Raw genomic sequence first — 22966 nt, forward strand, 5'->3', positions numbered from 1 at the left:
TCTCATCCTCTGCCGTCCCCTTCTCTTCCTGCCTTCAATTAGTTAGTTTACTAAGTATTAAATTTTTTGTATGTAATTGGTGAAAAATTTCATATGTAATGTTTGGTGTGTAACTATCATGCAACAAACATTTACTGAGCGTGCAGTGTATGCCATGTGCTGAGCGTGCAGTAAGCATTGTCCTGGACCCTGGGATTGTGTCAGTAAGCAAGGCCAAGCTCCTTCATGAAGCTTACGTGATGGTGGGGGTGGCAGGCAATATGTAAGATGGAAATAATTGTAAATCACAAACTGATAATTACGGTGAAGGGAATGAAACACAAATGTAATAAAGCAACTGACAGGCGCTTATATATAGAATGGTCAGGGAGGACTTCTCTTAGGAATTGACTTCTGAACTGAGTTCTAAAAGATGAGAACTAGCAGTTGAGGAAGAGCTCTCTAGGCAGTAGGAACGATGAGAGCAGATGTGCTGAAAAGGAAAGGGCATGGCATGCCAGAAGACAGCGGGGCTGAAGCAGATGAGCGGCAGAGAGCAAGATGAGAGGGAGTGGGCAGGAACCAGGCTGAAGAACACACAGCAGCTGGAATTATTCAGAGAGCAATGAGAGTTTAAGTGTGGAGAATTAACTGATTTAACACACATTTTTAAAAGATCAAACAGCTTTGTGGAGATTGAATTGGAAAGGGACTAAAGTAAAAAAGAAGGTAAGAGTGATTTAGGCTGTGAGGGGATATCTGATACTGAGAATTTTAAAAGGTAAACAAGTTTGGGACTATTATTGAGTTATAAATATTAGAATGAATTGGTGTGTGAGATGAGGGAGAAATCAGTCAATTATGACTGGGTATTTTGAGCAGTAGGTAGACATTAATGTCATTGACTAAGATGAGGAAGCCTGGGGAGAGAATTGGAAAGTAGGAACCCCTTTTTGGAATTTTAAGTGTGAGTTAGACATGCATTGTAGATGGCAGGAGACACGTGGATGTTTAGCTTATAAGTTTAAGGGAAGTGTCCTGAATTGTAGTTAGATGTACAGATACATGAGCACAAACAGAAACACATAGGAAGTCATCTAGTGCTTGCATCAGTATCCTATAATAAAAAATGCAGTAATTTGATTTTAAAAAACAGTAGTCAGTTGGTGAGAAGAGCAGAACTAGTATGCTGTACAGCAGTAGTGTTTCAGTTGATGGAAAAGATCAGCATTGAAGTGTATAGTTTGGGAGAGGTCTGAAAGTTAGCTTTTGACCTAAGGTAAATTTGTCCAGTAAAATTTTAAGGGTAGCCATTATAAGAATAAATACAGAGTATATGTGTTAGAAACCTGTATACAAGGAAAAAAGAAACTTGAGACATGGAAAAATAACATTTAAAGTAAATCCAAATAGCAGTAAAGAAAGGAAGAAAAAGCATTAAAACATGGAAGAAAAATAGAGATTAAAAAAAGCACTTGAGAAAAAGTTCTGTAATAAATATAAACTGTTTACTCTCTGCTTGTGGAAGATAAAGCTTCAAATCAGTTAGATTTTTTAAGTTAAATGTTGTTTATAAAACCCACACTTAAAGCATTAGCATACAGAAAGATTGAAAGTTAAAGGACAGAAAATGATATTTCAGGGAAATACTAACTAAAAGAAAATGGACTAATCATACTAGCATTAGCAAAGTAGACTTAAAGACAGAAAGCATTATTGGGAAGGGTGACGGTCACTACGTAGTAAGTCCAAGTTTCCAGTAAAATGTAGCAGGTTTAAACTTGAATGTACCTAATAAAATAGACTCAAAAGATATAAATCAAAATTTAATCAAACTAGAGAATATTGACAGATTGTCTGTCATATTAGAAAAATTTTAAATACCTTTCTGAATTTCTAATTAATGGATACAAAAAATTAATTGCAGATTTGAGCAACTCATTTAAACATGGTTTAAGGAACACTGCATGCTGTGGAATACAAAAACACACAAAAAGTGAACGTGTACTATAGACTGCAAAGCACAAATTAACACATTTTGAAGAATCAGTATCCCTGCAGACCATTTTCTCTGACCATAATGCAATTAATTTTATAAATAAATAATACATGTATGTTATATAAAACCCCCTTTGCATTTGAAATTATCCGTCCTTCTGAAAAACCAGTAGGACAAAGAAGGAATCATACTAGAAGTTTAAAAAGCATGCAACTCAATGATAATGAAAATACCACCAATCAAAAACTGGGATTATAATGAAATTGATATTTACAGGTAAATTTATCTTTATAAATACTTATGTTAGAAAAAAAACAAAAGCTGAAGATGGAGTAGCTATGCATAGAAAAGGATTATTAGAATAAATAAACTAAGGTAAGATAAGAATCAGAGTTAGAGAAGATAAGAACAAAAGTCAACATAATTAGAAAACAATAACAGTAGAGAGAATTAAAGAAGCCAGAAGCTGATACAAACAAGAAGACATTGCACTAGGAGAATAAAGATGACACAGATGAGTGATGTGGGCATGCAGATGGGGACAGAGCTGCAAAACCAGTGAAGGTCGTATGGACCAAGAACACTGTGAACTTAGATCAGTGCATTTGAAAACTTAGAAGTTGACAAATTCCTAGAAAAATAGAATTCATCACTGCCCTAAATAATATGGTAATTATTACAGATAGGTAATCAGTGGTTTATAATCTTTCCATGGAGAAAACAACTGATCCAAATGGTTTTAGAGCTGAATTCTCTTAAATTCTCTCTAGACTTTCAAAGGTCATATCATACTACTCTTCAAGAGAATGAGAAAAGAACTATTTCTCCAAGTCGTTCAAATAAGGCCAGTATAACCCTAGTACCAAAAGAGTGTGTGAAGGAAATTATAAGCTTATTTAATTCATTTAAGTATACATCAGACTCCTAAACAGAATTATTGGAAATCTGAATTTGTTAAGTGTATTTTTTTAACAGGTGAAATTCAGGTACCAATTTGAGTTTATTCCAGGTATGTAAAAGTAGTTTCATGTAGAATACCTGTCGATGTTATCACCACATTAGCAAAATACAGGAGAAAATTCAAATGACAGATTCTGTAGATTTTTTTTTTCTATGGGGGAAAAAAAAATCTCTTGTAATGTTCAGCATCTCATCATGATAAAAATTCAGAAACTAAGATCAGAATAGAATTTCCTGTGAGATAGGTTCCTCATAAAACCTTGTAATGTTCAGCATCTCATCATGATAAAAATTCGGAAACTAAGATCAGAACAGAATTTCCTATGAGATAGGTTCCTTATAAAACCTATCTAAAAAAATAGAAATAATTTTCAATAAATAAGCATTAAAAAAAACTTCCCCCTTAAGATCAGGAGTACGACAAGTGTACCATTTCTATGGCCAATGAGGAGGAAGTGTTAGCATGGCAGGATGGGAGATTAATAAAAGATAACAAAGATAGAAAAGAAGAGAACCAAATTAGGAAACTGTACTTACAGTATAAGGTCTTAATGTGCATAGTGCATAGTGAGCTAGAAATCAGGAAGCAAAACTTAGTCTGACTGTAAATGATCAAAACCTTGAGCAAATAATTCACTGAAGGGAAATATTAACGGTGAATTAAAAATATCAAAAGATGCTTAGATCATTAGCAATCAGGGAGTGTACATTAAGAACACAAGGAGGGGGACTTCCCTGGTGGTCTCGTGGTTAGGACTCTGTGCTTCTAATACAGGGAGTGCAGGTTCAGTCCTGGTCGGGGAACTAAGATCCCACATGCTGTGTGGCGCAGCCAAAAAATAACAAAAAAGGGGTCACAAGGAGGTGTCCTCTTTTAATCACCTATTGTGTCAGCAGCGTCAGGTGTTTTGGAGGATGTGAATCAGTTCCTACACGCTGCTTGTTGAGGTGGATATTACCCAAGTATTAATTAATAAGAAAAATCAGTGTATTCATACATAGAGTATTACACAGCAGAGGTAATGAATGAGCCTTAGTTACATACAGAAACATGGATGAACCTTAAAGATAGAATGCTGAGAGAGAATAACCATTCCTGGGAAAATGTGTATCATACCTATTTCATTAAGTTTAAAAACAGGCAGTAGTAAATATCTTATTTAAGTATAAAAAAATAGTGAAAACATCTTTCAGAAGCAATGGAATGAAAACAGCATTAACATGAGGGTACTTTGGCGTCTGGTCCCATCACTTCATGGGAAATAGATGGGGAAACAGTGGAAACAGTGTCAGACTTTTTTGGGGGGCTCCAAAATCACTGCAGATGGTGACTGCAGCCATGAAATTAAAAGACGCTTACTCCTTGGAAGAAAAGTTATGACCAACCTAGACAGTATATTGAAAAGCAGAGACATTACTTTGCCAACAAAGGTCTGTCTAGTCAAGGCTATGGTTTTCCAGTGGTCATGTATGGATGTGAGAGTTGGACTCTGAAGAAAGCTGAGCCCCAAAGAATTGATGCTTTTGAACTGTGGTGTTGGAGAAGACTTGAGAGTCCCTTGGACTGCAAGGAGATCCAACCAGTCCATTCTGAAGGAGATCAGCCCTGCGATTTCTTTGGAAGGAATGATGCTAAAGCTGAAACTGCAGTACTTTGGCCACCTCATGTGAAGAGTTGACTCATTGGAAAAGACTCTGATGCTGGGAGGGATTGGGGGCAGGAGGAGAAGGGGACGACAGAGGATGAGATGGCTGGATGGCATCACTGACTCGATGGTCGTGAGTCTGAGTGAACTCCAGGAGTTTGTGATGGACAGGGAGGCCTGGCGTGCTGCGATTCATGGGGTCACAAAGAGTCGGACACACCTAAGCGACTGAACTGAACTGAACTTTGCTCTGAAGTGTCAGGCGAAGGGGATAGAGAAAGTGTAGAACACAAGGTGTGTGCTAGTCAGTGCTGATGTTCTAGTTCCTGGCTTGGGTGCCTGGCTCTGATTGTTCAGTATAATATACTGTATAACTAAAATAGGTTGTATATATTTTGCATTTGGAAAAAAAAAGGAATTAAAAAATAAAGGGAATTGAAGGTGAGGAAATGGAGATACCCAGTTCTTTACAAAAAGGAGGAGATTCCATGTGGATTTTGGGCCTAGAAAAGGGTTGTCCTCACCCCTAAAAACCTAGAAGCATGATTGTTTGCTTATAGAATGTTCAAGGAGAAAGTAACTGACTGATGATTAGAGCAAAGGTAAGTGAGATTCTTGAGAAGATGATCCAGAGCTCAGGAAGAGGGCCTCTAGGATCAGAGGCTCCTCCATTGTAGCTCTGGGGAGGCAACAGCTGGACCTGGGTACTTCTGGTGTCCTGTTGTTCAAATTTTTTTTTTTTTTTTTTTAAGATCAAAATTCCTTTTGTTACCCTGTCAGGCCAACTCCGTCCAACCACAGTGCCACTCTTCTAGCCTGATCGATCTTGTGTTAAATGGTGAATGGCCTTTGTGTAACACGTTGAGAGCATATGCCACATAGCACTTATTTTCTTTTTCTGCAGCTGTTTTGTAATGAGTTGTGAAAGAGAGAAACAAATGTTTAAACAAAATAATGTAGCCAAGGATTATTTATAAAGTTGAAAGAGTATTAAAGACATTATCATTTAGATTCAGAATAATTTGTTAGTTTTCTTCTTTGAATTTAAAAAACTCAAATTAATATTTCTTGTACTGAATAATTTTCAACCATGTATTTGAGTTTTATGTTAGATATCTGAATTACAGCATAACAGTCATTTTGATAGCCATATAATAAAAAGAAATGTATTTCTTGTAGGTGTATATTGAAATAACCGACATTTCCAAGGACTATTCTAGGCTTAATCTCTAAATTATTTGACTTTTAAAATATTTATTTTTCAAGGGTTTATTATATTTGCAACACAGAGAGAGAACTTATTAAGTGTCAAGCACATGTTACAGGGAGTAAGGCTCTAATGTGTGCGCTGGGCTCAGTCGCTCAGGCGTGTCCGACTGTGACCCCATGGACAGAAGTCCACCAGGCTCCCCTGTCCATGGGATTCCCCAGGCAGAAACACTGCAGTGGGTTGCCATGCCCTCCTCCAGGGTAATGAGGAGACACAACAGCGTGTTATGCCCTTGAGAAGCTGCCAGTCTAGGGGGAGGCAAGTGAGTCCCAGGAGAGTTAGAGGACACTGTGCCAGGTACTCTCAGAAAGCTGAGAAGAGAGGTCTGCTGTGCAGGGATTTTTAGTTTGATCTGTACTTTAAAACTGTTTGAGGCTTAATTTTACTGAAACTAAATTATGCACAAGAAAGCATCTACTGTCTTTATGTATTAGACATTAAAACTTTAACAAAATAAGTATATTTTGGTATGCTCATTTCTCTTGTTTTATTAGACTGAATCATATAAGCATGTTATTATGAAGTGTAGTTGAGCAGAAATTAAACATTATGGATTTAGGTATAGAAGGAGATAGTTTCTTTATATTTAAAATGTGTTGTTTCTTATATGTGGGCATTGTCTACATCTCTTTCATAAATGTTTTTATCCCTAAAGTTAAATTTGCACGTTACAATGAATAGAGTTCTAATTAGCTGTTCTTCAAGTTGAGATACATAAATTGTTGTACAACATTTCTCATCTTAAACCCAAACTAAAATGAAACTTTGCTATGACTATATTATTTAACCTCCTTTTGGTATACTAAAAGGTATTTTTTGTCAAATGAATAAGAAAATTCTAACAGTATAATTGTCTTATTTGTAAATTTGAAAGTAGCTTTTGTTCAGTGTTTGCAGCCTTGAAGTGCTGTTTTTTATTATGTATTATAATTATTAATTTTCCTCAGTTTGGTCTTCATGTCCAAGTTCTTGGTGTTTTGGCTTTTCCATGAGCATTTTCTTCAGTGTGTATGTTGTGAAATTTAGCAGTCAATTTATCTTTGGCTTCAAAATTTTGCATCATGTTTAGAACGATACTGAGATTTTTGTGGAAATTTCTCTTGTGGTTCTTCTAGTACTTGTGTTTTTTAGAGGTATTGAAGGCAGGCATGCATTTTTATAAAATAGATCTGGAATTTATTTAAGGCTAAATAATGACATCAAAATGTAACGTCCCTCCCTCCCCCATGTGTGTTCCCAGTGGTCTCAGTGTCATTTATCAAGTGCTCTTTTCCCCTATTGTTTTGAAATACTTTCATTTTTCTTATTTTCTTTATCTGTGTCATTGATTTGTCTACCGCTGTTTCTGTTAGCTTATTTTCTAGTGGAAGAATGACTTATAGTAAACAAGAAAATGATAAGTAAAAGGAAGGTCTATAAGGAAAATAAGCACAATGCTGTATCAGCAGTGGCTGGTGAGCTGCTTAAAATGAGTGGTCACGCAGGCTTCCCCTGAAGCAGCGACAGTGCCTCTGGTCTGAGCAGCAGGCAGGGGAGTGGCCGTGCACATGCCTGGTGGAAGCGCCTTTCACGTGGAGGGGGTGTCCGCAAGGCAGGCTGAGCCCCACAGCTCCAGGAGGGGAGAGAGCCGCGGGAGAGCAATGAAGGGGTCGGGGCGGCATGCCCAGAGGCGGGCTCCTGCTTTGCAGGGTTTGTAGGCCAGGCTGAGCAACGTGGCCTTACTGTAACTGAGGGGAGCTACTCAAGATCGGGACTTAACGATTCAGATTACCTAGGGTGAGTTTTTCTTACTTTTCTCCTGCAAAAAGAAAATAGTGAGAGTGTAGATAATATATATCAAATAAACAGATTCACATCTAAAGAAGGCAGATTTTTTAGAATCATGTAAGTACCAAGGATTTAGAATTTAAATGAAGTATCTACTTGCACTAAGAGAGCTCTTTAAAGAAAAAATTTGTGATATGTTTTAAAATCATAATATTTTTTCTTCCATGAAAATGTTTGTATTAGGGAACAAACATCCCTGGAAGAGGGAGAAATTCCTTGGTTACAGTATAATGAAGTCAATGAAAGCAGCAGTGATGAAGGGAATGAGCCCGCTAACGAATTTGCACAGCCAGAAGCTTTCATGTTGGATGGTAACAATAACCTTGAGGATGACTCCAGTGTGAGTGAAGACTTGGATGTGGACTGGAGGTATGTAGCACAGTGCTTACCGTGCTCACTGTTGACTGAGTAGAATTCGTTCATGATTCTAAATTATGAAAACTGCGTCTCTGATACCTAAGAAATATTGCGATTTTCCTCATCTGTCAGTCTTCCTCTCCTTCCAAGCTCATTTCAGATATTGCTTCCTATGTGAACTCCAGTCACTGACCTCTTCCTTCTGTGACCGTTAGCTCCACGGACGCTTACCTTGTATCCTAGTTATTTACATACTTGTTTGAGGTTTCTGACTTTTAAATTTGGTGTTAAGAAATTTTTTATGACAAATATATATTGTGTGTTCTGATCCCCTTAATATAGCACTTAATATAACCCTGTAAAAAATAAAAGTCCATGATGGATACTACTTGAAGAATTTTGAAACCTGTGATTGAATCAGAAGAATCAAGACTGTAGTTTTCCTTCTGTATTTGCAAAATGCAGTTGTACCTTCCCAGAGATGTTGAATGGATTAAATTTACTTCATGCTGCAAAGAAAAGTGAGCTTCAAATAAAAGTAACATATACATTAAATGGATTATAGAATTGTTACTGCTTATGATAGAATGATCAGAATTTATCTATTTTGGTTTATAAACTTAGACTTTTTTTTTCAAGTATGCACAGCCCTCTGGAATAATGACTGAGATGTAGAGAGAATGTTTGTTCCAGCTACTCTGTTTTTGTTACTTTTTCTGGAAAAAATTATGGCTTGATACTACCCTTATTTTCTTCTCTGCACAGATATATTTTTAAGAATTTGTCTTATTTTTCCAGTTAAAATTCCATTACAGAAAATTTAGAAAAATAAAGGTAAGGAAAGCTCATTCAGACCCCTGGTGATATGTTTTTAAGGCCTCCTTTGTGTCTTCAGTCTCTCTTTCTGATTGTTTTTATTTGTACTTCTTTAAATTGTTCCAGACACGAAGCAGTGTCTCAATGATTCTCCTTGCTGACCCTTTTCTCCCTCCCTAGGGTAAGAGTCAGAGCAGACCTCAGTGACCCTGCTACAGGAGCAGAAGTGGGTTTCCTCACAGCCACACAGTTAGTTTGTAATTCATCCTACAGGCTCTCTTGTGAGACCTGTTTTCCGTCTTCCCGAGCAGAATGGAAAGAGTGGCCTCACCTGGTCCTCGTCTTGACCTTGAGCACCCCCTTTGCTTCTCCCCTCCTTCAGGTCTGCCCACTTCCCTCTTACTGAGCTTGCTCATTCTGACTTTTTTCCTGATGACATTATGCACAGTCATTTCTGACAGTGCTCAGCAGGATTGTCTATTCAGCATCATCTGAGCATGTTGGGAGACACTTACGGTTTCATGTGAGAAATACTGTATAAATGCTCCATCCTACAGAAGCACGAAAATTTACTTGATTATTTCCTTATTGAAATAGTGCAGTAAATTTTTCACCAATAAAACTTGATCTGTACATCAGATTGTTTCTTTAGGACAGATTAATAAGAGATGGTATTACTAACGTGATATTTTTTAAGATCTTGATATATATATTTCTAAATAACCTTCAAAAAAGGTTTCCTATAAAAATTTGAAGAAATGATTGAGGTCCTTATTGAAAGCTTCTAATTCATTGACGACTGTTCTGGGTATGGCTGTTGTATTAAGAGGATATGGCTATTGTATGAAGATTGTGAAGACATTACTGATTGCCCCCAAGTTATGAAGCTTCAAAGTAGTTTGTTTTTTTCTAATATGGAAACCAAGTTAGCCTTGATTTTTAAGACAAAATTTTTGAAGTTACTGTTCTGAATTTTGTCTAAATATGGCAACACCTCATTATTTGCTTTGGTGGTATTCTGTTCGATTTATGTGGTAGTAGCTAAATGTTGATAAGGTAAAAATATGGTTTGATTTTCACATTAAAATAGCATGTCATTTTGGCGTCTTAAAGGAATGGCCATGGTGAACAGCAGCAATTCTTATGTAACTCCAAAATTTAACGCTTTTTTTTTTCTTTTGAGTTTTGCCTCTGCATAGGAAAAAAAAAATTAAAGTCTTGGTTTTTTATTTTAGCTTAAAGGAAAATGGAAAAAATCCTCTATCAAAAGTTTGCTTGCTTGTTTGTTTTCATTAAGTCGCAGAAATGCTATAGGATAACCAGAGACTGTTTTCATGGATTTGTGTGGTAGGAATTGATGTGCAAAAAACATAGATTTTAGATTTAGACACATCCCAAATGTACCATTTATTTATTCTTTGATAACAATTTAAGCTTGCTCTTGGTTAGAAATTGGGTTACTATTATTATTTTTTAATAATTATCAACCTAATAAGAAATTGGGATGATAATAATTAACCTAATTAGATTGTGAGAAATTAATTCTTTATGGTTATGGTTTAAGACTAGAATTTTTAAAACTCTTGAAATTATTTCACACTTACAGAAAAATGGCAGACAATAGTACAGAAAATTCCCATATACCTTTCACTAAGATTCTGTAAGTATTAACATTTACCATGTTCATGTTGCCATTCTTTCCTTTATTTATATTTTTTCTGACGCATTTAGTAAGTTGCAAACATGTTTGCCTCTTTACTTATAAATCACCTAGAATGAATTTCATTAAAATGGGAAGATTTTCTTATACAATAACATTATAAAAATCAGAAAATCAACACTGATACAAGTACTATTCTAATCTACAGACCTGTTTAAATATCTATAATTGTCCCACTAATGCCATTAGAGAAATTTTTTTCTGATGCAGTCCAAGATATATTAGTTAACATGTTTTCTTTAGTTTCTTTTAATCTGAAACATTTCCTGTCTTAGTTTTTTATGAATTTGGTATTTTTAAAAGGACAGGCAGCTTATTTTGTAGAATGACTTGTTGGGAGCCACGTTAGGCATTACTGACAAAATGGAGGCACCCAACCCCCTCTCATCCCACAGGCACGGTTCTGGGATGTAGGAGTTAGGTTTTTTGAGTCTGACTTGTTCTTTTCCTTTCTTAGGTTAAGTTGGCTGGAAAGAATGTTAAGGTGCTTATTGTTCTTGAGAGAAGCATGAGAAAGCACAAAGCCTTCTGCAGTTGTGCCCAGAAAATAATCTATAAAGTAACCATTGACATTTGTTCAAGGATCTTTACAAAGAATGTTCCAGGTTGAGCACGTAGGCCGCAGCTTGAGGCCATGGGAAGGATTGTTATCTGAGACCTGTTTGTGAGGGGAATGTTTATGGCAAAGGAAGTTTGCTGAGTTTAGGGTTTAAGAATAATTAAGAATAGCTAGAAGCCTTTTTAGGAGATAGTGAGCTTAGGATACTAGGGGCAAGCAGGATTTAGAAAGATAAGAAATAAACTGAGGGATGTGGTGTGCAGCCCAGAGGTAAGCACGTGTTACAATGTAATCACAAGTAAACACCCTTCTGAGAATCGCTGAAGCAGGAACTCGGTTTGAAGGGCAACAATGAGACAATAAATCTGGGTGAGGTGGAACTGAAAGTGTCAAACCTCTGACCTAATGCTTTTGTCAAAGTATAAAAGAAGACTTGATGCTTGAAATAAACATGTAGCCCCATACCTCGAGTCAGAGGCTAATTCTTCGCCAATGCTGCTCATCCCTTCAGGCTGATTCCCTGACTGCTGGAGCTGGACTCCGGCAATGACTCTTAGGTTTATTTTGTCTGATGACATAGTTAGGTGTGAGTTTGCACGGCATTAGCAGGTAGACCATAGGAGCAGGGTTCTGTCCTCTGTCTGATGGCGTGGTTAGATGTGAGTGGCATGGCGTTAGCAGGCAGACCATAGGAGCAGGGTTCTGTTCTCGGTGCATGTCAGAAGGCACATGGTGTTGAATTGTCCCATCATGACATTAATTCTGATCACTTGGTGAAGGTACTGTCTCTCAGAGTTCATCACCATTTTCACCTTTATAATTAAATAAGCATTGAGTGGGAAGATAACCTGTTTCCTCTCAAACTACTTGTTTTAATGTCCTTGGTGCTTCTTATCTGAGGCAGTTGTTACCATGGTGTTTACCAAGTAAACAATACTGGAATTTTTAATGTTCACTGATCGTTCTTCAGTTACCAGATTACAACCAAATTATGCCCTGAGTGTCTAGATTTGTTTAGCTTAGACAAGAAAAGAATTATTAGGGGATAATTGATTCTCATCACTTGAAAGAGGAAAAGGGACATAGTTTGTGTTGCTTCAGCAGGCAGAACTAGAGCACTTAATTCATATATTTCAAACTTCTAATGAGGGTTCTCCTATACCACATGCACCTGCTTAGAAAGCAGTGTGTTTCTTGCATGGAGGAAGTGGTTCTGCTGTTTCTTGAATGCCTAATCTGGTGCCATCTCTGCATAGCACCTGTGTGCATTTACTCATCTAATTTGTTTTATAGATAAACAGTAACAACCCAATAAAAATTTCATATTGTTTAACAATAATTCAGTTAAATGTGACATTAAATTCCTGTCTGACTCCCAAGAGTCTTCCTCTCTGCCCTATATCTCACTGATAGATGAAGGAGTTAATAGTGCAAAGAAGGTTGGATTCAGTAATCTAAGTTTTAATTCTAATTCTAAAATCTGTGATTGTATGAAAATGCCCATTCCTTTTGTACCATATGATGTCTGGTGATTTCTAGATACTACCAAGCTTTAATACATTCTTCATAGAAATACTTTAGATATTTGATATAGATTTGTCATTTGAGTGGAGGCACATCATAACTGTTCTGAGCTAGCGTAAGTCACTGGGTGTTACTGAGTGTGATATTCAGTTTCTGATAGGAGTGTGGCGGCAGCAGAAGCTTTTCCTAACTAGACAAAATAAGCCCAGTTTTGGAGATGTTGAATTCGAGGTGGTAGGAGTTCATTGAGGTAAAGTGCCCCACAGAAAACTAAAAATATAGGGCAAGAACTCAAGAGAGAGTTTGGAATTAGGTAGAGGCTTAGGAATTATCTGCAGAAAGGATAATCGAAGGGATGGAATTCCAGCGGAACAAGATTTAGAAAGATGACTGAGGATATCGTACGTTTTCTGAATCTTGAAGTATTTAGTATTTCCAAGAACTAGAGGAAAGGGAGGAATCTGTGTATATATAAAGGTGGAGGGGAGCAGATGAGAACCAGATTAAGACGTAACATTTTCTTCAAGTGGCTTACAACCTTCAGAGTAATAGATGTGAGCAGTTAAGAGCTCAGATCTTTTTCAAACTGAATGGTAAGGGAGAAACCCTAGTCCTTAGAAAAATAGAAGAGAAATTAATGAGAAAAACTTGAGAAAATAAAGTATTCTTAAGCCAGAATGATTAAGCAGTACAAGGTAAGAGAAGAAAAGAGGCTTTGACCAATGATAGAATTAAAATAGATGGAGTAATTCTTAACATGTTCTCACCAAAATTCAAATTGGAAACCAAAATAAAGGGGAAAGACATGGGAAAGAATTAGTAGATAAAAAGTATTACCTTTATCCCAGCCATACACGGTTCCCAGAACTAGAACTAGAAACAGCAGAGAATTTTCTTACAAACTTTGTGCAGTGAGTGTGGCAGCCTGTTAGGGATGGGAATGGTATCTTAACTCCTTACACCTAGCATTTAATTTCCTGTTGGGTTCTTCTCGCCCCTCACCCCGTAAGGTTATATTAAAATATTTTCAGGTTTCTGCTTGTGTGTTTATTGGCTTGTCAGTATGCTAGTGTATAATTATGTCTTCACCATAAAGATTTCCCAAATCACGGTCGTACTTTTTTTTCCCCCAGCTTGTTTGATGGCTTCGCAGATGGACTCGGAGTTGCTGAAGCTATTTCTTACGTGGATCCTCAGTTCCTCACTTACATGGCGCTGGAAGAGCGCTTAGCCCAGGCTATGGAGGTATTTTAGTGCTCCGGTACCCATACATGGTGGGTGGGATGCACAGTGATAAAAATTAAAGATTTTACTAAACTGCTTTCAAGAAAAGGTGAATAATTTTCTTGCCAATATAATAACAATTACTGAGTAGTGGTTCAGTGTGTGTATATAAATTATACTTGACATCCTGCCCATTTGCCTGAAATTACAGTATTTTCCAGTATCTACTGCAGAATATAGTATTTGTTTTGTTTACATTTAGGAAATATACTTCTTCTATTGAATTATACAGGTCTGTGAATCTGAATATTTTTTATACACATACAGGTATATTTGTTAAATGAAATTAAAGATATCTAAAGATACACTTCAAATTACTTCCCTTTTTTGGTTCGTATGACTTCTGAATCTATCTAGCTGCTTAATGCAGTTGGAAAATTTACTCCCCCTCATCCCCACACACGTGCACAGGTTCACACACATGCACACTGGGTGCCTCTTTGTCTTGCCTTCTTTGCCTTGTTTGACCAAAACACAAACAGCTCTTCAAAATTGTATTTGCCTGTGGTTGAAAGCCCAAGCTTTTTCATGTTTGGGAACTTGCATTGCACCAGTCAATGTCGTTGTTAAGAAGTCTTTTAATCACTGTCTCCATGGTGATTTCCAGTGGAGGAAAGGTAGTAGCACGAATGAGTCAAAAGTAAAAGAACGAAAAGGAATGAGAGGACTTTCAGGAACACTGTAATGGTATCTTATCTTGAAACCCCATGAGACTAGATTTGTAAAGTAGGGAATAGAGACAGACCTGTTCACCTGCGCACGCACGCACACACGCACGTGCACACCCAGGTTCCCTCTGCTTTGGCGTCACTGAGGTGTGTGTCACCTTCCACGGAGATCATTGCTCTTAGTTACTCTTTATAGTGTATGTTTTTCTCAAAGTGATTATAGGAGAAGTACTGTGTATCGTGGTGATCATTTTGAAATGTATAGAAATACCCAATCACTATGTTGGTAGTGTACTAATGAACTAATACACTGTTTAGGTCAGTTATACATTGAAAACAAACTCAGGAAAAGAGATGAGGTTTGTGGTTACTAGAGGCTAGGGGTTGTGGGGAAGCAGGAATTGGATGAAGGCAGTCAGAACCATAAATTCCTAGTTACACAATAAATGTGGAGAAGGCAGTAGCACCCCACTTCAGTACTCTTGCCTGGAAAATCCCGTGGACGGAGGAGTCTGGTGGGGTGCAGTCCATGGGGTCGCTAAGAGTCGGACACAACTGAGCGACGTCACTTTCACTTTTCACCTTCATGCATTGGAGAAGGAAATGGCAACCCACTCCAGTGTTCTTGCCTGGAGAATCCCAGGGACTGGGGAGCCTGGTGGGCTGCCATCTATGGGGTCGCACAGAGTTGGACACGACTGAAGTGAGTTAGCAGCAGCAGCAGCAGCACACAATAAATGACTACTGGAGATGTGATGTACAACATGATAAATGTAGTTAGCACTGCTTATACTGACATTATATGTGAAAATTGTTAAGAGGGTAAATCTTGAGATTTCTCATAAGGAAATAATTTTTTTCTGTTTCTTTAATTTTTCATCTATTGAGATGATGGGTGTTGACTAGACTTGTTGAGATAATGGTTTCATAATGTTATCTCTGTCAAATCATCATGCTATATACATCAAATTTACATGGTACTGTATATCAATTATATTGCAGTAAAACTGGAAGAGGGGGGAAATACTCTACACTAGAAGAAAAGTTAGAACATCATGAGACAGAATTATATATTCTTAGGACTTTTCCCAGGTTATATAACTTGCCTTGCCAAATTCTGACACGAAAACACTGGCACAGCATGATAACCTGCATCAGAAATAGAATATGTAAAGATTACTAACTTCGTTGAGTTAAACAAATTTTAAGTGACCACATGGAATACATCAGTATTGGAGTCTGGTTTTGCAGTGCTTAGATAGTTTTTTCCCATTATGCTAGTGGTTTATGATCTCCTACAATGTGGTAATATCTTTAGAAAGTAGTTTTGAAAATTAAAAACTTTATTATTTGTTATTAATGAGAAATGTGATGTTTGGCATCTTGAAAGAAGAGCCAGAGAGGCCTGTCACGAGGGTCGTGCTGGGTAAAGGCAGTAGCTGCACAGCAAAGACACGAGGCAGGAAAGAGCATCGCACGCCCAGGGAGCATAGACTCTTTCACTGCCACCCTCTGCTTTCAGGGAAGCCCCGTGGCTGCACACTCTCAGTTGTTCTTACCCATCCGTCCTCCTGGTTCATTCAGATTAACGGCGTTAAGTGTCTCCCTTCTCCCGACAGCATAACCGCTTCTTCAGATTGAGTGCTCAGCTTTGTTTTATTTGGAGTTGACTGAGACATGTTTCACTCCTAGAGAACCAGCACACTTCCTTCTTCCTGTCAGTCTCGAGAAATCTCTACTTTCCTAGGTCTAGCGTGCACTTACTTAATCATTTTGAAAAATGAACTGATATAATGTATAATGGAGGATTTTTCCTTTTAGGTTTAACATTAACATTTTGTAAATAAGTGAAAAACAAGTATGAATAACAAGCAAACTGAGTGCTTTGCTTTTGTTTTTGTTTCTTAGCAACCCTGTCTCTTTTTAGCAGTGGTTGTTTTCATTTCTGTTATTTTTCCAATACTAGACTGACCTTTCTTTTTGCGTAGTAGCTATTGGTTAATACATTGGCAATAAACATTTGCCTCATATCTTTCTCAGATTTGAGTGAGACATAGGGCAAAATACTTAAGACTTTTAACTGTTTGAAACAGTGGTATTAAAACTTTTTACTTGGTGTCCCCAAAATTTAAGCATTCCTTTGTACATCTTGACATGGACATCTAAAGACTTTTAGCATAAAACCTAAGTAATATTATTTAACCTATTATACCAGTTTGCAGTAAAAATATCTTCAGGAATTTAAATGTAAAAAAAAAAAACTGGTGTAGATTGAGTTAAAGTTGTTTGTGGTATCTATTGATCAAGAACAAACTTACATACAAATTTTATATATAATTACTTAAACATAAAGTAAACTTTCATTAGAAATGCATCTCTTAATGACATGGAGGCTTTTTTTTCCTTCCTGATTGAATGAATTTATTTATAGAGTGAGACATAAGTCAGCATGAACTTTATTTCTGCTTTTCGTCTTTATGAATGAAGGTTGAGAAACCTTATTCAGATAAATCAATTGGTAGGGATGGAAGGAGTTTATCATAGCATTGTCACTGAATTCTTCTGAGATATTTGCCAAAATCCCCAAAACTTGTTGAGAGCCTCCTTCAGTTTTTTTTTTGAAAGTGGAAAATTGGAAGTCCTCCACAAAGGTTTGTTATTCAGTCGTTATAGTTCAGTTTGACCCCAGTATTTCAGATTGCCCCTCTGAATGGGAAAGAAGTATGCTTTTATTTATAAAGTGGAAAAAAAGGTGAGTATAAAAAAGGAATGTAGAGTAGGAGAGCCAGCATGATACTGTGATTGGAGGTGCATTGTTAGGCAGATTCCTTTGAAGAAAGATTACATAAGAAAGTTAATGGAAATTTGGTCTTTTAAGACTCTCCATACCCATAAGCCCTGAGGAAAATCCTCACATATTTACAGAGCACTTCATATACACTGGGGTGTAGGCCTTAGAAAGGTGGTAGATGAGATAAACACAGAGACTTTTGAGTTAGAGTGACTCTTTTAGTCAGTGTGACCTTGGATAGTTGACTTAACCTCTTTAAGTTGTAGGTCCTCATCTACAAAATGGGAAAAACAAAGTTTTGCACTTAGCAAAGTACCTGGTATCGTCATAAGCTCTCAGTAAATGGCTGTATTCAAAGATGCCTTCAGATGATCAGCCAGCCAAGTGGTAATCATCTAACATCATGAATTAGTGGTAATCACTAATCTGGAATTAGTGGTCATTCAAAGTCCATAATAAATCATTTGGTATAAGTCTCCATTCTTTAAAAGCTTAATTATTTTATTCTTTAGAAACTAGATTCTGTGCTGACAAAGGATTGTGCTGCTTTAAGGCTGTTTAGGCCATCTAGTTGCGTTTCTGACACTTGGACTAACATTTGAATATATATTGTACTAAGGTGTAGACAGATTTTTATGGATTTTCGTAGCAGTGGCTGTAAAGTGGTCTTTCTTGCACTTGTTGCTTATAAGTGACCCCAGATCATCTTAAATACATGTAACTGCCAAGACAATAAATAATTTTTACATACATTGAAATTTACAGATGAGTTCTTACAGAGTTTACCTTGAGAAGTACATAGGGAATTGAAGGACATTCATGATTGCCGCTGTAGTTACTCATGAGAAAGAAGGGACAAGTAACAGGCTCTTACTTTCCATTTCCCCATCTCTTTATGGGAAAGTTTTAATATAAAGAGAGCTCATCTGTGCTACACATAACCGAAAAGAAGGGATTCTATTTATAGGAAGATCGATTTGGGGAGGTTATTCCAGGTTAACTATGCTTTAATACATGTTTGTGTCACTGGGTTCATTATTCCTTTCTGATGACTGCAGTTTGTAGTGCTAAGAAATACCTGAAATTTCAATATATGTAAAAACCACTGTAACAAGGGATTAGAATGAAAAGGGAGTGTTTAGTAACAAAGATCGTTCTACAGAATATAGAAAAAGCACGCACAAGGGGCAGCCACCACCCAGGACCACCTAAGGAAGAGCTGGCACTTTGCTCCGTGGCTGGGATCCACACCTTGGTGCAGATGGCACAGCTGTGGCTCAGTGAATAGCAGAGAAGTCACTGCAGTCCTCGGCTGGCAGAACTTGGGGAAGATCAGCCCTGGAGGGTGATGTCTGACTGGAGCGCTGAGTCTGCGGTGGGGGCTGGGGAGCCTAGTGGCCGCGTGCCCTGCAAGAGCTGGGTGCTAGAGCAGCTGTGTGCACTGCAGGAGCCTGCGGCTGCAGAAGGCTGTTTGTGCCGCGGAAGCTGGGTGGCTTCTCACGAGGATCAGCAGCAAAGTCCTTTCCCTGCTGCTGCATCTCTTCGGCAGTCTCTGTGAACAAAGCTTGACGTCATGATAGCTGTCAGGAGGGAAAATATTTAAATGGCCCAAATCCATTTTCACAGAGCTTATTAAAGAAGTGAATTTAGATGTGAGAAATGATCATTGGTCATTGGAGCAGTCCATATATCTTTGACTGCTTGGATTCTGTATACCCCTTTCAACAAACATTTGGACTCCCATCCAGTACACAAGAGTTATGTTTCTGTCTAACAAGATACAACAGAAGTTTTCACCCTTTCCCCCGATGAGCAGATAAAGAGCCCTAAGAGTCATTGCATTCATTGCTGGCTATGTTAATGACTCCACAGGTTAAGTCAGTCATACCTAATGTTCTTTTACATAAAAATTAAACTGTAAAGTTGACTGCTGTATAAAATAAAAATGGGAAAGATGGAAAAAATGGTTAGACGCAGATAAACATAAACATACACCAAGCAGATGGAGTGCCTGCAGAGCCGCTGGTCCTCGTTTTTGTGTTTGGTCATAGGCTGTAATTGACAACTGCAGTGTCCTTTTCCCTTATTCTCCCTGTCTTCAGCAGGGATCTGCCTGGTTAGGATTCTTTACTTGGTGGTGGGACCCACGCCTACAGCTCTCAGGAGTCTCGTGTCCTCAGTCATCTTGCCTTTCCTGGCTGCTGTGGTCTTCTGGTAGCTTTACTGTTGGGGATAGAAGTACTAAGAGATGTGGGCCCTGTACGCAGTTATCCTTCTACAGGATGTTCAAGTAGAGGAAAGTGGCTTGTGGATGGTCAGTTGCTCCTGCTGGTAAAGGAGACTCAAGAGTGACATGGGGATTCAAAACAGTTACATCTGAATTCAACCACATATCCTCATTCTGAGTTTTAGAATCCTGTTTCTTAACCAGTTAGTGGTATAATTTTTGAGAAACTTGACAAGACTTAGAATTAACTTAAAATGTATGCTTGATTTTTAGACATGAGAGATTTTTTCCAGGGCTGTCATGGGCACACTCTGGTTCTCATACTGTGCTTCCCTCTGAAAGCTAGTGGGCTCAGGTTGCCCTTTTCCCCTTGTCAGCAGGGGCACTCAGAAGGGTCTGTCACACGCCACAGTCCTTACAGTCACTGTTACTGCCATGAGGTCAGGGGGGGCGGACAGCTGGGTTCCCCACACGTGCTTTGGTTGGCATGTGGTTGCATGCCACCAGATAGTTTAGTTCTGATGCCACTGCAGCCTGTGCCTTGAGAGCATCCCACTCCAGTTGGTAAGGCTCTCAGCACTGAGCTCAAGCAGAAAGATCCCGCCACACCAGTCCCATTCTTCCTTCATGGGATCGCGCCTGATGCCAGTTCTGTGTCAGTCTGGGCTCAGTCACAAGAAAGAAAACAGTAATTTGAGTAGGATAAGAATTACGAACTGCAGTTAGGCTGCATGTGTGCGTACTTGTTTCTGACGCTGTGTGACCCCATGGACTGCAGCCCGCCAGGCTCCTCCGTCCATGCAGTTTCCCAGGCAAGAATAATGGAGTGGGTTGCCCTTCCCTTCTCCAGGGAATCTTCCTGACCCAGGGATCGAACCCACTTCTCCATTGGCTGGCAGATTGTTTACCACTGTGCCACGTGGGAGGCCCGAGTAAAGTGAATTCTGAAGAATATAGGAATAGCAGATTTAAGGGATAGCCTTAGGGCTGAGATGAAGCACTCTACCACTCTGCCTGCAGGGTTAAGATCCAGATGGTGTTGAAAAGGACACAGCCGTGGTTCTTCGACAAGTGTTTGTACAGCTAGGCTGGCAGAACTTGCTGGAGATCTGCCCTCTGGTTTTTGGCAAAAATCTGGCTTTGGAGTGCTGGAGAAGCTGTTCCCAGGGAAGCACTCCTACTATAAAACCACCAAGATGAGTGCCAGGGGAGGCTGCAGGCACCTCCCCTGCAGCTGTGAGGCACTGGGGAGAGTGCGTGTGCTTCAGGAGCCAGGTGCTAGGAAGCCTCTCCCTAGAGGAGCCAGGGCAGAAGCCCTGTGGTGCAGAGGCCGAGGTAGGGGTAGAAACAGGAAGTCTTCTCCCTGCCGGGGGCAAGCCCGCTGGAACTAAGCAGCAGTCCTTTCCCCCCGCCTCTCCAGCACCCTCTATTGCCTGAGCCTACGACGAAGGAGGAACACTTAAAAGGCCTGTTTTCACAGAATGGAAATGAAAGGTGAATTTGGAGCGGAGAGGCAATAATTCTATTTCCAGCACACTGTTTTTCTTTTTGCAATGTCTGTCTGCACATCCAGAGTCAAACTTGGGGTTCAATGTTATTAACTGTGTTTATTAACTTTTACAAAAAACCTTCCTTTGCTTTTTCCTTTTTCAGTCCTGACTGTGGTTTGGCCCTATATGCTGTTGTAAGTCTTCTCAAATTCTTTTTGAAAAGATGGTTGCTGAAGTACCTAGGCTAGGTTATGAGGAGTATACAAAAGACTGTGCTTGCCATCCAAGGCGACACAGTGTGAACCATCAGGCAGAATCCTGTTTCTGCCTAGAAAGCCCAGTTTATTTTGTATTGTGGTAACAGGCATATAATGTGAAATTTACCATTCTAACCATTTTTAAGTATATAGTTAAGGGGCATTAAGAACATAAACAGTAACCACATCCCTCTTCTCATTCTGTGGCAGCCTTCATTCTCCTGTCTGTCCTATGGATTTTACTACTTTAGCTACCTCGTATCAGGGATACAGTATTTATCCTTCTGTGGTTGACCTGTTTCACCAAGCATCATGCCTTCAGTGCTCACCCTTGCTTTGGCGTGTGTCAGGATCCCCTTATTTTTCAAGGCTCCGTTGTACTCCACTGTTTGTATGTACCACACTGTTGCAGCTCTATTGGGGTATAATGGACACGTAACATTGTGTACGTTTCAGGTGGACCGTAGGGCTTCCCAGGTGGTGCTAGTGGTAGAGTCCCTGGGTCAGGATGGTCCCTGGAGGAGGGCCTGGCAGCCCACTCCAGTATCCTTGCCTGGAGAATCCCATGGACAGAGGAGCCTGGCGGGCTGCAGTCCATGGGGCCACACCGAGTCTGACACGACTGAAGCGAGGTGGCACACAAGCATACAAGGCGTACAGAATGTTGATTTGATACACTTATATATTGTGCAGTGATTATCACAGTCGAGTTGTTAACCTCCGTCAGCTCACATAACTACCGTTTCTGTCTTGTGAGAGCATTTAAGATTTACTCCCTTACCTTATTTCAGGTATATAATGCAATATTGTCACCTATAATCAGTTTGCTACCGTGAATCCCCAGGACTGACTTGTCTTATAACTGGAAGTTTACTGTTTCAGGTCTTAGGTGTAAGTCTTTATTCCGTGTCAGGTTAACTTTCTGTGAGTGGTGTAAGGTGGTTGTTGTTCAGTCACTGAGTCGTGTCTGACCTTTTACAGCCCCATGGACTGTAGTGCACCAGGCTTCCCTGTCTTTTATCATCTCCCACAGCTTGTTCAAACTCATGTCCATTGAGCCGATGATGCCATCCAACCGTCTCATCCTCTGGCGTCCCCTTCTCCCACCTTCAATCTTTCCCAGCATCGGGGTCTTTTCCAGTGAGTCGGCCCTTCACATCAGGGGCCAGAGTACTGGAGCTTCAGCTTCAGCGTCGGTCCTTCCAATGAATATTCAGGGTTGATTTCCCTTAGGATGGACTAGTTTGAGTTCCCTGCAGTCCACAGTACTCTCAAGAGTCTTCTCCAGTACCACAGTTCAGAGGCATCAGTTATTCTTAGGGGTTCAGTTTTATGCATGTGATGATCCATCTGTGTGTGATTTTTCAGTCTTCCCGGTACCATTTATTGAGGAGACTGTCCTTTCCCCCTGAGTATTCCTGGCTCCTTTATCAGGTCTTGTGTTTTCCGGGGTTTGTTTCTGGTTCTTGATTCTGCTCCACTAACATGTGTCTGTATTTATCCCAGCTCCATACTGTTTAATCACTATAGTTTAATAGTATCAGGAAATGTGATGCCTTCAGCTTTGTTCCTTGCTTTGGCTATTCACGATC

The 22966-nt window shown here is 39.1% G+C and overlaps 1 protein-coding gene across 2 annotated transcripts in view; it reads left to right on the plus strand.

Moving 5' to 3' along the window:
- PJA2 (praja ring finger ubiquitin ligase 2) overlaps window positions 1-22966 on the plus strand; it is a 72468-nt gene that overhangs the window by 40765 nt on the left and 8737 nt on the right. Inside the window, exons 6-8 of one of the 2 annotated variants that reach the window (XM_025292150.3) lie at window positions 7865-8050; window positions 10461-10514; window positions 13791-13902. In XM_025292150.3, coding sequence (XP_025147935.2) covers window positions 7865-8050; window positions 10461-10514; window positions 13791-13902 — 352 coding nt within the window. The remainder of the gene's footprint in view (window positions 1-7864; window positions 8051-10460; window positions 10515-13790; window positions 13903-22966) is intronic. The other variant, XM_006067394.4, reaches the window with a different exon arrangement.

Source organism: Bubalus bubalis, chromosome 9 (genome assembly GCF_019923935.1).
Source record: "Bubalus bubalis isolate 160015118507 breed Murrah chromosome 9, NDDB_SH_1, whole genome shotgun sequence".
NCBI lineage: Eukaryota > Metazoa > Chordata > Mammalia > Artiodactyla > Bovidae > Bubalus > Bubalus bubalis.